The sequence below is a fragment of the Mustelus asterias genome, chromosome 16 (assembly GCF_964213995.1).
Source record: "Mustelus asterias chromosome 16, sMusAst1.hap1.1, whole genome shotgun sequence".
NCBI lineage: Eukaryota > Metazoa > Chordata > Chondrichthyes > Carcharhiniformes > Triakidae > Mustelus > Mustelus asterias.
This window is the reverse complement of record NC_135816.1, coordinates 55,751,402-55,767,108: the sequence shown is the minus strand read 5'-3', so window position 1 is coordinate 55,767,108 and position 15,707 is coordinate 55,751,402. Positions and strand designations below refer to the sequence as shown.

Below are 15,707 nucleotides of genomic sequence, written 5' to 3'. Positions count from 1 at the left end.
AGATCTCTGAAGGTGGAAAGGCAAGTTAATAGGGTGGTGAAAAAGGCATATGGCACACTCGCCTTTATCAATCGGGGTATAGATTACAAAAGCAGAGAGGTCATGATGGAGTTGAATAGAGCTTTGGCGAGGTCACAGCTGGAGTACTGTGTGCAGTTCTGGTCACCACATTATAGGAAGGATGTGAACGTACTGGGGGGGTGCAGAGGAGATTCACCAGGATATTGCCTGGGATGGAACATTTAAGTTATAAAGAGAGGTTGGATAGACTTGGGTTGTTGTCAGAGAAGACTGAGGGGTGACCTGATTGAGGTGTTCAAGATTATGAGGGGCTTGGACAGGGTGGCTAGGGAGCAGCTGTTCCCCTTAGTTGAAGGGTTAGTTACGAGAGGATACAAGTTGAAAGTGAGGAGTGGGAAGGGGGGATTTGAGGAAAAACCCTTTTTTACTCGGAGGGTGGTGACGGTCTGGAGTGCACTGCCTGGGAGGGTGATGGAGGCGGGATGCCTCACATCCTTTAAAAAGTACCTGGATGAGTACTTGGCATGCCATAACATTCAAGGCTATGGGCCAAGTGCTGGTAAGTGGGATTAGGTGGGCAGGTCTGGGCCTTCATGCATCATTACAGACTCAGTGGGCCAAAGAGCGTCTTCTGCACTGTAGGATTCTGTGATTCTGTTCCATCTTGAAGCAGTTTCATTACCAGGTTCAAATTCTGGGAATTCTCTGGAGGTCCCTGAGGTGGGCTAATACTAATTAATTATGAATTTTGTGTCCTTGAGGCTACCCGCCTGCATAAAAGGAAGGCAACCAACAGCATGTTGTGATTAGGGACTTGCAGAATCTTGCAGCACTGGAAGGCAGGACAGAGAGGCCCTGGCCTTGCTTTTGTTGAACCTGGAGGCACTGTTGCTCTTCTGGAACCATTAAGTAATAACATTTCTAAACTAACTCCTTGGGCCTTGAGGGTTCCCTAACACGTTTACTCAGGAGCTTGTTGAAATTTGATCTGACACCCATGTGCATCAGGAGATCCCAATTTGCATTGATTAGTGAATCTGTTGCAGGAGTCGAGCAGGAGTCTTTCTACCACCAGATTAGTGGTGTTAACATTGCAGATCAGCAGGAAATGAGATTGAAGGACCATAGGCGTCTCTCCTTGTTAGAGAGAGACAAGTGGTTACGTAGCTTGAAGTGTACCGCTCCACATTGAGCAATAGGCAAGGCAAGGGAGCAGTCCCCCATGAACTGCCACAGATCGAATCCACACGATTGGCATTATTCTGCACAGTACTCTAGCCATCTAACCAACTAATGCAACCAATACCCCGTGGAGAAGGAAATTGAGTTGCACTATTTTGATTGATCCCTTGCTCCATTCCTGCTGATTAGGAAGTTTTAAAATCATATTTTGTATATAGCTCGTAGCAGAGCAAACATTTTCTTCAAATGGATTTTCAATTCAGCCACTGAAGCCTCAGTTCATACTGAGAGTATTTTCTCTTATCACACTAGTCATGCTGCAAGAGACCTGGTTGTACAGGGACAGTTGTACAATTGCGGGAAAGTGGTTAACTACCTTATCATTGCAGTCCCTTAATTTTACCTTTAATTAATCCAAGGAAATGTCAGGCTTTGGTACAAGGCAACAATCCTCAATAAATTAGTATATGTTCTCAGACAGCAAGAGTTTTAATTATTTGAGAGAAAGAGATATTTATTTTTCAAGTGTTTTTCCTTTTGAAAGTGGTAATTCTTGGGTTGGGATTCACTATTGTGATCCTCCTCATTGCATATAAATAGTATTGGATGGCAGCACTTGGCACTGCAGGGAATTTCTTCCTCTCTGCGCAAATTATAGCTGCTTTCTGGGGGCAGATTGGAAGAAAGTGGCTGAAGGCTCAGGAATGTAGCTGGAATGATCTTGAAGTCCCCCCAGAGAGGGAGAGGGCCATCTAATCTCACACTTGGCCTCAGTACTTTCCTGTTGAAATCCCTTCGAAGAGCCTACACAGACATGATGGGCAGAATGGCTTCCTGCTATGCTCTATAATTCAATGATTGACAGTCCTTGGGACAGTTGATGTGATCTTCGACGTTATTTACAAATTAAGATACAAACAGAATAAATCACATGCAGTGTTACGTTGTCAAAAAGTTTAGTTTGCATCCTATGCTAGAAGGAACACTTAGGGCAGTAGATTCTATGCTACGTCACTAACTGCACTAGATGCACCTTAACACAAGGAGTACCTTAGTTCTGCTAAGTTAAGATCCCTGCTGCAGCACTGGTGATATTCTACAATTGGCACTGATAGCAGGCTTTCTTTTCTTTTATTCATTCATGGGATGTGGATGCCACTGGCGAGGCCAATGTTTATTACTCATCCCTAACTGCCTTTGGGAAGATTGTGGCAAGCTGCCTTCTTGAACTGCTGCAGCCCATGATGTGTAGGCACATCCACAGTGCTGTTAGAGACATGTTCTCTTTGGAAGGCCAGCATGCATCTCTAGTGAGTTCTGATCCAGGAAAATGAGTTGAGGTTGAAGTGGGTTTGGAGGGACAGATGGAAGTCCCAATCCACTGGAATTCAACCCTGAAGAAAAATTCTACCATAGACTCATAGTCATAGAGTCATAGAGGTTTATAGCATGGAAACAGGCCCCTTGGCCCAACTTGTCCATGCCGCCCAGTTTTTCCATTAAGCTAGTCCCAGTTGCCAGCATTTACCATCATTCCAGTAGTTTTCCCTTGTAATGTCTCCAATACCCAGGAATTGTTGGCAATGTAAAGAATTACACTGGATGGCAATTGAACCATGCACCCTAGAAAATTTAAGAGTGGGGAGGAGGAAAGGGGGAAGATTTTCTGGCCTCCCCATGGCATGTTTCTCGCGGCGGGAGGTGGCATGCCATTGGCTGGCAGCAGGATCTTCTGGCCCTGCTGCTGTCAATGGGGACTGCATCCCACGGCAGCAGGAAACCCATGGTGGGGGTGCTCGAAAATTCTGACCAAGGTTGGACAGGCTAGGCTTGTGTCTGCTGGAGTTTAGTGTAAGAGGCGGTCTGATTGAAACATAAGATCCTGAAGGGTCTTGACAGGTTGGATGTGGAGAAGATGTTTCCTTTTGTGGGGGAAACTAGAGCTAGTGCTCACTGTTTAAACATAAGGCATTACTTATTTAAGACAGATCTGGAAAAACAATTCTCCCAGAGAGTTGAGAGTCTTTGGAACTCGCTTCCTGAAAAGGTGGCGGCAGCAGAGTCTTTGAATATTTTTAAGGCAGAAGTGGAAAGTTCTTGATATGCAAAGGGGTGAAAGGTTATTGGGGCAAGTTGGAATGCAGATTTGAAGTTACTATCAGATCAGCCCTGATATTAAATGGTGATGGAGCAGGCGCGAGGGACTGAATGGCCTACTCCTGCTCCTAGTTTGTATGACATTAAAAATCTGGTTGCATAAAACCAACTGACTCAAAATAGAGACAGAAACCTGTTGAATGGACTGCGTGCTGGCAGTCACAGAAAACAGTAGGTAAGTGAAAAATCAAGGGAGCCAACAAGATATTTGATGCATGCAGGTGGTTAGAGGCAGAGGAAAATAATGGGCAGGATTTTCTGTGCAAACCGCTGCGTGTTTCACTGTGGTGGAGAAAGCCCGCCATTGGCCAGCAGTGAAATCTTCTGGTCCAGCCGTTGTCAACGGGGCTTTCTATTGAATACACCCTTCGCTGCTGGAAAATCCACAGCACCGTCAGCAGGACTGGAAAACTCTGCCAATTTTATTTTAACAGATCCCCATTCTGTGGTAGCAGATAATATTATTTATGTTCTCTTATCTATGTATTGGTTGCCTTCCCTCTCAAAAACCTTTTGTTCTGTCAAGACCTGACAGGGAGACAATCACAGGTGATATAGTAATCGGGTTCAATCCTCACCACATCCCAAATTCATATATACATCTCTCAAGAATTGCTAAATAAGATTCAAGAGTAGCAAACTTGACAGGTCTTTCTTCTCAGTACCAGGGATATTGAGGCCATTTGTAACTCTTTGCCACTAGCTGAGATTAACTACTTTGGCTCACATTAAGCACTATAATTTTATCTTCAGTTTAACTCATTCTTCCTTTCTGACTGCTAGCTTTTGCTACCCACCCCCTAATACACAGCAATCTGGTTTATACATTGTTCCTTTTACTTTGTTAGATAAAATAAGATCATTTTACAGCGTGATACAGTATTCCTCAACCCTTATGAAATAAGTCACTCATTTTTTCAGGTAGTACTTGTACAAACCTGCCCCTCCACCCTCTCAGTATAAATCTTTTCTGATTCTCTTTGCCCTTAGCTCTGACGAAGGGTCATCCAGACTTGAAACGTTGGCTCTATTCTCTCTCCACAGATGCTGTCAAACCTGCTGAGATTTTCCAGCATTTTCTGTTTTTGCTCAAGAAACAGGTTATGTTTATTAGGAGAGTATGAAAATACTTGCTTTTCACTAAGTGTCATGGTAAAAAAGGCAGGCATCAATGGAAAATACTAATTCATAGTAACAGAAAAAAAGTGTAAGAATGAACCTACTTCTGCCTGAGGGATGTGTTGTCCAAGTGTACCCTACCATATTGTAGAAATTGAATCATGAATCAAAATTGGATCAATACTGAAAAGGTCAATAGAAGAATCCTTGCTTCCACTTCATTGATTTTGATGAATTAGAAAGGAAGCCAAGAAAATAATGACTTTTGCTAGAAGAAATGATACAGAAACTGCAAGAACAGCACAATATTTCTGATTAATTATGTGGGAAGCAATACAAAAGATGCAGGCAGTTATCCAAACATGTACAGTTGTTATTGCATGTGGAGTTTGTGCAAGTCTTAATATACTTATTACAATTGCAAGTCACGAAAGGGTGAGTTTTGGGGCTGTTCAATAATTAGTTGGCCCATGTCAACTTTGCTTAAAAATTAGCACCGAACAGGAGTAGAAAATACAAGAAAGACTTGCATTTGTATGATGTCTTCATAGCCTGAGGGTGTGCCACAGTACAGTGGTTAAGTGTAGTCACTGTTATAATTTGGGAAACAAAGACGATGGCTGGAATTTTACCGTCCCGCCCGCCATGAGAATCGGAGCGGGTGCAGGGCGGATAATGGAAAGATCCATTGACCGTCAACCTTGGGATGAGCGAGGGTATAAAATCCCACCCAGTGCCTCACCGCCAGGCACATCCAATAGTCTTTGCACATATGATTCAACTGGCTGTGCTGGCCAGTTAACACTCGAATATGCATAGATTCTTTACACACTCATCCAGGGACTTAAGCACAAAATCCAGGTTAACCAGTGAAAAAAAATGTTTTCATTCATATAGCACATTCCATGACTTCAGGATATCCCAAAGCGCTTTACAGCCAATGAAGTAGTTTTTAAAGTAGAATCACTAATTATCACACAGCAGAGCACAAATAGCAATATGATAATGACCAGTTAACCTGTTTTCAGATGTTGACAGAGGGATAAACATTGACTGGCATTTTAAGGAGAATTCCCCTACTCTTTTTCAGATAGTGCAATATGAATCTTTACATTCATCTGAGAGGGTAGAGGAGGCCTCGGATGGTGCAGCACTCCTTCAATGTGGACCCCTCCACATCATCACCTTGTGTCAGCCATGGTTTGGTTGGTAGCACTCTTGCCTTTGAGTTAGAATATTTTGGGTTCAACCACTCCAGGACTTGAGCACAACATTCAAAGGTGAAACATACACCGAAAACCTCTGTCCTGGTTCGTGGCTGGGATTCTCTGGTGCTGCTCAAAGTGAATAACAGTTTTAGCTGGAATTCAAAATTCTCTGTTCTCACCTGCAACGGTGCAGGCATGGATAAGATGAGAGAATCCCGCCCACAGACTGAGGGAATGCTGCAGCGTCAGAGGTGTCTGACATTTGGAAGAGATGTTAATCTGTGCTTCTACTCTCTCAGGTAGACCTAAATGATCCCATGACAGCATGTCAAAGAAGGACAGCTGAAGTATTTTGGTTTTTGGGTATCTTATTTTCCTTGATGACAATTTAGAAAAACAGGAGTAACTTGAATTAAGTCTGTAACATTTTGCAATATAGGACAATAACCTTTGTAATATTAATATTTAATATTTGTATCTATTAATCAACGTGGGGGTTTCTAGAAGCATGGGTTCTTATTTTCATATTTGAAAAGTGATGAACTGCTAAATAAATCCTCAAGTAAACATTTCAGAGAATTATGAATGCAGTGAGTGCATAATTTCATGGGCTAGACTTGCACTCCCAGAGCAGAGCTTCAGAAGTTGAGGAAATGTATCAGGAGTTCTACCATCGATTTTTTTGTCTATAAATTGGCAGAAAATTATGAGGGATGTGTATCTCAAATTGACAATACCTGCTACTACTTTGCAAAATGTTCATTGGGATTGCTCATGCTGAAAATACACCCCCAGATTAATTAAGAGGTCCAACACCAGGAAGTTTTTAAAACATTATAAAGTTTATTAAACAAACCTACACTGATCTGTCACCCATCCAGTTTGAGTTTTTTCTGAAATGTTACCTTTTATTGGTAAGGGAGATTATGATTTAATGAAATCTTTTGCGTTATATGGTTTTAGGGAATTAGATCACTTAATCCCATTGTATGTACTTCTTCCACTCAATACATTAGCTTTGTTTTTTCTCCTGTACAGCATTGTGACTTGTATTTGTAATCATGATAAGCACAGATTGGTCTGATTACCTCAACACCAATGTTAAAGAAATTGAAGTTGTTGAGATGGGTACTCATGATTTTTATAATAATTTTATTATTGTAAATTTATTGTATACTTATTATTTATTACTTTGTTATTAATTTTAAATTCCTGCACTGGACAAAGCCCCTGAGTCTAGTATTCACAATTTCCCACTAGGTATGACTCAGATTTTACAAAATAGCATGCCATTTTAAATTTACTAGTAATGCGCATAACAGTTTAAAACTCCTTTAGTAATTTATGGATATTGGATTTTAAAGCATTACATTTCAGACTAATATATCTGTATTATCAATCATGGCTTTGTAAAAGGGAAATCATGGGCAGAATTTTACGCGCCCCGGGTGGGCACACATCCTGACTTAATCGCACACTCGTGTGATATTTTGTTCAGTGGGCGCAGATACGGGTCAGTGGCATGCCCGCTGGCAACTATGGAGCCACTTGAAGGGACTAATTCTCCAACTGACCATAATATTATATTGCCCGTGCAATTTTTAGGTCGGTGCACAGGCAACGGGCAGGAGGCCAATCTGTTTTTGCAGTTTTCTCATCCAAGGGCAGGATAAAAGAGGTCGGCCCAAAGCCAGGTTGAGGAGTTAGGAGTTTTTTTGGAGTTAGTTAAGGGTTTGGTCTGGAGCATTTTGAGCCTTTTCACTGCATTCTTTGGAGGGGTTAAGCTTCGTCTGGAGCTCTGGGGACATTGCGGCACTATCCCGCTCTGTTAAGGCGAGTAAGAACATTCATTAATTTCAAGATGTATCAAGTCAGCCAGACTTGATTAGGGATGGGCAATAAATGCAGCAATCCAGCAATGCCAACATCCCCTGAGCAAATTTAAAAGAAAGACTGAGCGGGCCAGAGGATTCGCCCGCATCCAGGGTGCCATTGATTGAATCCACGTGGCCATCAAGGCACCAACCAGCCAGCCGGCGGGGCCTTTGTCAACAGGAAGGGGTTTCATTCCTTGAATGTTCAGATAGTTAGTGACCATAAAACCCAGATTCTACAGGTCTGTGCAAGATACCCTGGCAGCTCCCATGATTTCTACATCACTCCAGTGCTAAGGCTGTTCAATGCTCCAACTTGCTTCGATGGTTGATTAATGACAAAGGTCATCCTTTGAAAAGATGGCTGATGACGCTCTGAGGCACCCGATGATAGAGGCAGAGAAGAGATGCAATCATTGCCATGTATCCACAAGGATGGAGGGAACCATTTGCCTGCAGAAGATGAGGTTCTGATGCCTGGAATGTACGGGAGATGCCCTACAGTATCTGCCAGAGCGACACAACAACATCATCTGCTGTGCTCTTCACAATTTAGCTCACTTGAGAGGGGGGGGGAACCACTGGATCAGGAGGACGTTGATGTTGGTAAACCTGCCTCATGAGGTAAATGACGATGACTCAGATGCAGAGCCCAGGCAGCCAGAAGGCGACAACGGAGAGACTGAAATCAGGAATCTTCAGGGAGGCTAGGACACCAGGGAGACCTTGAGTCTTATTAAGTTTCTAGAAACTTTTATTTCCCTACATTTTAAATAGATAGTCCCAAGCAGTCATTTTACCGAAATTTATTCAAGTTGGGAGTTCAAGGTTCAGACGGGAATTCTGAACAGCACTTTGGATTACTGCAATTTCTTCATAGAATCATAGAACCCTGCAGTGCAGAAGGAGACCACTCGGCCCATCGAGTCTGCACTGACCACAATCCTACCCAAGCCCTATCCCCGTAACCCCACAGATGTACCCTGGCTAGTCCCCCTGACATTAAGGGGCAATTTAGCATGGCCAATCCACTTAACCCGCACATCCTTGGACTGTGGGAGGAAACCAGAGCACCCAGAGGAACCCACACAGACATGAGGAGGATATGCAAACTCCACTCAGACAGTGGCCCAAGTCGGGAATTGAACCCGGGTCCCTGGCACTGTGGGACAGCAGTGCTAACCACCGTGCCACCGTGCCGCCCCTATAGTCTTAATTAGTCCTAATTCATATGTTTGTAAATCGTTGTTATAAGCGCACTAATAGAAACATTTAATGTAATACCCTGGCTACTGTACTTGGAATGTATTGTTTGATAATTAAAGCAAAATCCTTCCTTGAAAATGAGCTGCACCTTCCATGACCTACAAGTAACAATGTTATATTTAATGCTATAAATGCCACAAACAGGCTGTCTATTTTTTAGGCTAATTTCCTTCTTTCTCCCATGATGAAGCCAACTCTCACATCCTCTTCTAGATTCTGAACCCATACTCAGGTTTGAATCAGAGTCAGCCTTAGGTAACTTGCCTTCCATTAAATGCAGAGGATGAGAAAAGTTGCTGCTGCATCTGCTGCATAGCATACCCTCCATTTACCTTATAAAGTGCATTCAGAACAGATTTAGCCTCTCAAAACTGGTCATCCATGGGATGCCAAGGGCCATCAACAGCAGCAGCAGAATTGTATTTAACCACAATCTGTAACCTCGCATATCCCTCACTGCATGATTACCATCAAGCCCAGGGGCCATCCTGGTTCAATGAGCAGCGTAGGGGATCATGCTGAGAGTAGGGTCAGTCATAGCACAAAATTAGATCGCAGCCTGGTAAAACTATAACACAGAAATGCATGCATGCTAAACAGACGAAGTAGCATAGAGCTAAATGATCCCATAACCAATGGATTAGATCAAAGCTCTGCAACCTATCAGGAATGGCAGTGGACAATTTCACAGCTAACCAAAGAAGGCGGCTCTGCAAACATCCCCATCCTCAATGATGGGTTGGGGGTGTTGGGGACAAGGATACTTCAACACATCAGTGCAAAAGGTGAGGCTGAACCATCGCAACCATTTTCAGCAAGAAGTCCTAAGTGGATAATTCATCTCAGCCTCCTCCAAGGTCGCCAGCATCTCAGATGTCAGTCTTCAGCCAATTTGATTAATTCCACATGACATCAAGAGACAGATAAAGGCATTGGGCACTGCAAAGGCTATGAACCTTGACAACATCCTGGCAATAATACTGAAGATTTGTACTCTTGCCTTTAGCCAAGCTCTTCAAGTACAGCTGCAACACTGGCACCTACCTGACAATGTTGAAAGTTGCCCTGGTATGTCTTGGCAAATCCAACCTCACCAATTATTGCCTCATCAGTATCCTTGATTATCAACAGAATGATGGAAGATGTCATCGACCGAGTAATCAAGTGATATTTACACTGCAATATCCTGGTCACTGACACTCGGTTTGAGTTCCACCAGGGACACTTGGTGCCTGATTACATTGCACCTTTGTTCAAACATAGGCAAAGGCGCTGAGTTCAAGAGGAAAGGTAATAATGACTGCCCTTGACTTCAAGACAGAATTTGACCAAGAGTGGCATCAAAGAACTCTGGCAAAATTGAAGTTAATTGAAATCAGTGGGAAACTCTCCTTTGGTTGGAGTGGAAAATGCCCAGGTTTGTCTTGTCCACAATATACAGGAAGAATCCATTCTGGCCAAATACCAGTCCTCTCTAGTTCATCATTATCACCTTCCAGTTTTGATGCTATATTGCCTCCCTTCACTGTCACTAGATCAAAATCCTGGAATTTCTTCCCGAGTAGCACTGTGGATGTACTTACATCACATGGTTAAATACAGTGCAAGAAGGAAGAAGGTAGTTAGTTGATCACTACCTTCTTAAGAGTAATTAGGTTTGAATAATAAATGCTGGTCTCGCAATCCCATGAATGAATAAAAAATTAAATCTAAAATTGAAGTCTCCAGCAATATTTTAAATAACACAACTTCATAACATTAATTTTGCACTTACCAAACTTACCAAACTTACCATAATTGGTGAGGTTGGATTTGCCAAGACATACCAGGGCAACTTTCAACATTGTCAGGTAGGTGCCAGTGTTGCAGCTGTACTTGAAGAGCTTGGCTAAAGGCAAGAGTACAAATCTTCAGTATCATTGCCAGGATGTTGTCAAGGTTCATAGCCTTTGCTGTGCCCAATGCCTTTATCTGTCTCTTGATGTCATGTGGAATCTCAATAGTATGTATTGTTTAATAAATATTCCTTACAAAAAACTTTGGGTGGAATCTTAGGCCATTAATGCTGGTGGAATTTTCTGGTCCCGCTGCAGTGAACCGAGATTTGGCTGAGCGCCAAATTTTCCATCCTCGCTTGCAATGGCAGTGAGGGCGATCGGCCAGTAAGATCATGTCCTTTGTGTTTTATTGAAAAATATATCACCCTGGTGACATTAAGAGTAACAATAAATCTGATGATTCACACTGTTTGAAAAGATAAACCTCGCTGAACAAATTATAAGTTTAAACATGCTTTTCTTTTCAGTTTGTTTTTCTTGGTGGATATGCAGAGATGAGAGGCTATTTCCTCTAGTAGCCCTGTTCAAAAAACAGATTGTACCCATCAGATATGGATCGAATCATAAAGCTTTATCCTTGGCACCAACAGCACACAGCGGTTGATAATTTGGGCTTAGCCATCCTGAATGTCATCAGTGCTGTTAGTTCTTAAGGATGCTGCCCTCTCATTTCTTAGTTCTTTGTTGCTGACCTTTCACGATTTCTGTTAATGTGTGGGGGGAAATTAGACTGAGGCACATTATTTCCATTTTATTTCTAAAGCATATCCCACTGTGAGAAGTGACATTTATTATGTATATTTGATGTATTTTATTTGTCTGTCACTGTTTTAAGATTTTGTCAGAGAATTTGTTAATGTGTTGTAAATGGAGCCTCCACAGTCACCTTTCAAAAATGACAGTGTCAGTGCTGTTGCTGTGTCTGTTCTGTTTAAAAAATATATACTTAACTCTTCAGTTATCACTGCCAATGAGAGCAACTCATTAAAAATTAAGAAAAGTTCAATTTTGAAATATTGTATACCGTCAATTAAACTTAAATTAAGACCAAGCGCTGCCCAAAATTTCAGAAAACGTATTGAAGTGTTTCCTTTTGGATATACAGAATACACTAAGCATTTCAATTAGGAAACAACTGGCTATTTCCTAATGGTAATGGGTGGGATTTTCCACGCAACGCGCTGCATGTTTCATGGAGGCAGCCTGCAGCGGGATCATCTGGTCTTGCCATTGTCAATGGGGTTTCCCATTGAATGCACCCTTCATCACCGGGAATGCCACGGCGGGGGTGTGATGGTGGCGGGACCAGAAGATTCTGCTGGCAGGAATGGCTGGAAAATTCCAACCAACATATATATGCACGCTGATGTTCTTACTTAGCTGAGCAAACATTATTGTTGTCCATATTTTTAAATGTTAAATACAAAGAATTTTATTGAAAACATTCACTTTTATTAATGCATATGAAAAGTCTAAAGGTGTGATTTTCCACTCCAACCTGCAGCCAAGATTTTCCAGTCCCGCTGCCTCTCCAAATTTTCCAATTCCACTCGTGATGGGCTGGACCGCAAAATCCCAGCTCAAGAGAGAGCATTTATAGTTTCACATGGACACTGGTAATCCAGAGACCCAGGGTAATGCTCTGGGCACCGGGTTCAAATCCCACCATGGCAGGTGGTGGAATTTGAATTCAGTAAAAAAAAAACTGGAATTGAACATGTAGGGATGATCGTGAAACCATTGTTGATATAAAAAAGATTGATTCACTAATATCCTTTAGGGACAGTAAGAAGTCTCACAACACCAGGTTATAGTCCAACAGGCTTATTTGGTAGCACGAGCTTTCAATGCACTGCCCCTTCATCAGGTGACTCACCTGATGAAGGGGCAGCGCTCCGAAAGCTTGTGCTACCAAATAACCTGTTGGACTTTAACCTGGTATTGTGAGACTTCTTACTGTGCCCACCCCTGTCCAACACTGGCATCTCCACATCATGGCATCCTTTAGGGATCTGACCTACACATGACTCCAGATCCATAGAAATGTGATTGGCTCTTATCTGCCCTTTGAAATGGCCTAGTTCAAGGCAAATTAGGGATGGGCAGCAAATGCTGGCCTAGTCAATCATGTCCTCATCCTATGAAAGAATGAAATAAAACACTGCAATAGACTGATATGGAAAATTAAATATGTATTTAGACCACCAGCTAACATTTCAGTTTCAGATGGAGGAACTGTTCTAGTCTCTATTTTCTTATTTGTGTGAAGTAGCAACTCACCCTCACCCTCGGGTGCTGTAGATGGATCACTTGCCCACACATTTTGTAACTGCCAGGACTTGTGAAAGATGGGCATTTCAATGCCCTGCTTTGTAAAGATGAAACACATCAACTTGAAACTGAAATAATGGCAGGATCTTGAAACTTGGCTGCTGCACTGTAATGGAGCCAGTTTTTAGATGCTTACTGCCACAGAAATCTTTTCATCCTATGCCAGCCAGGTTTAATTTGCTTGATGGTGATGTGTTCCACCACCAGGTTTCCATTTTTTCCCCAGCCCAGCCTGCCTTGAGGTTTGTTATCTTTGCTGTGACATGATTCACAGACACCAGTAGCTACCAATTACTCACCAGAGTCTTCCCTTTTCATGTGCAAGCCAATAATAAGGGTTTTTCACTTCTAGCCTCTGAAGTCCTGAAGGGGCGAAATATCTGCAGTATGACAACTTACCTTCTACTTGCCACTGTTTGCCATTTTATCAGACTTGTTAGGACAGCAGAGGCACTTGCTCCAGGAGGCAGTGCCAATGTTGAAAGGCAAAAGCTGGTGTGTGATGTCACTCGGGCTGTGACAAGATTTTTACACCATCATGTGCATGTGCCAGCCTCACTAGAGAATCTGGTGTACATAGGAGCGGGCCTGATATAGGGCAGATAAAATAAATAATTGCATTTTGAATGTTTACTTGTGATCAACAAGAGCAGAAATGCTCCTTTGGGTTGCATAAGAAACAGTTGGGAGCCTGCCCCCCCCCCCACCCCCCCCCCCTCCCCTCCACTCCCTCCCAACCTTGCCAACCCGTTCACAATTGAGTTTGATCCCTGTCATTCCTTGACACAGATCTGAGTGCCGGCGACCTGACTGTAATTTTGTGGTGATGGTCCCCTGCCATGCTCAGGCCTGCCAACTTCCACATTGCTCCTAGCGTGAGAATCAATTCTGAAGAATGGTACTCAGACCCAAAATTAAAATGATCCAGATCTCATGGTGGTCTTGTGGTGGTGAGCTGAAATGAGTCTACTTGCCAACCCGCTTGTCTCATTCTCAGTTCTTGTTGGAGGTTAGAATTGGCACTATGGAATCTATTTAGGAATGAATTAGTATAGTGCTTCCCCACTATAACAGGGTTAATAACAATTTCTAATACATTTTGAAAATGATTGTGACATTATTGTCAATATTAAGTCCAGAAGCATAGCTTCTGTCAGTGAATGTTTGCCTCATTTAAGTTTTCGTTGAATTATGGTACTAAGCTGTTTGATTAACTGGTGGAACTGCACGAGCATTGATAACTCGATCTTCAGCCCTACATGAAATTCTAAAATTAGGTGATATTTTGTGATTAGAGCAGAACCAAAATTTTGTCACACTTTTTGTCAAAATTACCATGTTATTTATTCAGTTTGAAGTATGCAAATCGTTTACATGCCTCACAGCAAAATTCATTTACTAGAAGTAATCGTTTTATGAAAAGTTCTTCCATAACATTGTGCTGCTTACTGATGCAGATTGGAATAAACAAAGGCTGGTGTGACTGACAATCAAAACTTCAGATAGTGTAAAATGAGAAAGTCAAACTTGCAAGAAGCCTGCCACTGGGTATGATTGAATTACAGTAATAGATGTTAGTAATGAAATATTTTTTCCAAGAAACCTCAGATTACTATTGAATTGTTATTTGGCACTTGGGAGATATTTGTATTGAACAATCTATAAAGTCATACGAGTCAAAAAAGTGTTAAAATGTTAAATGAAATTGTTTGATGTTTGTGAACATAACCAATATACTTACTAAGAATTTTGAAGTTGTTCATTTGATTTTATATTTTCTTGTGTTACAGGTTACCATTCTCATTTTTCTTGCTCTTGCATTTCTTGCCTGTATCGTGTTCCTTGTGGTATACAAAGCCTTCACCTATGATCATAGTTGCCCAGATGGATTTGTGTATAAGGTAAGGGTTGAAAAACAGGAATGCTCCTTCCTTAGACGTACTGAATTCATGGAATAACCAATCCTACTTTCAAATTAATAGTTAACAGAATTTGAAGCTATTAGCAGAGCAATGGCTCGTCACTTGCCACAATTTCATCATGATTGACATCAGTTTTTGGCTCAAATGTGACGCAATATAGCTATATAAACGTGGGTTTTAGAATAGCAGCTTGTATCATTAAAGGTATTGACCACCATTGTAAATTAGAGGGGATATGTGGGTAAGATTCCAGTAGAAGAGTAATAACTTTATTGGAAACAGAAATATATTTGCATTTTTTAAAGACAAAATAGATTTTTTGTGAACATATGAAATATGTACATAAGAATCAGGAGCAGGAGTAGCCCGTTTGGCCCCTCGAGCCTGCTCCTCCATTCAATACGATCATGGCTGATCTGACTGTGGCCACAACGCCACATTCCTCCTAGCCCTGATAACCTTTGACCCCCTTTAATCAAGAATGTATTGACCTCTATCTTAAAAATATTCACTGATCCTGCCTCCACCGCTCTCTGGGGGAAGAAGAGTTTCAAAAATTCTTTACTCTCTGACAGAAAAAAATTATTCTCATCTCCATCTTAAATGGGTGGTCCCTTATTCTTAAACTTTGTCCCGTAGTTCTAGTTTCTCCCACAACGGGAAACATCCTTTCAGGGTCTACCCTGTCAGGATCCCTCAGGATCTTGTATGTTTCAATGAGATCACCTTTCGTTCTTTTAAACTCCAGTGGATACAGGCATTGCTTGTCTAACCTTTCCTTATAAAATA

General features: G+C 41.9%; 1 protein-coding gene across 1 annotated transcript in view; it reads left to right on the top strand.

The window, feature by feature from the left end:
• The window catches only part of nsg2 (neuronal vesicle trafficking associated 2), an 85,525-nt gene that overhangs the window by 55,003 nt on the left and 14,815 nt on the right, over window positions 1–15,707 (top strand). The window contains exon 4 of the mRNA XM_078231617.1: window positions 14,787–14,897. Coding sequence (XP_078087743.1) covers window positions 14,787–14,897 — 111 coding nt within the window. The remainder of the gene's footprint in view (window positions 1–14,786; window positions 14,898–15,707) is intronic.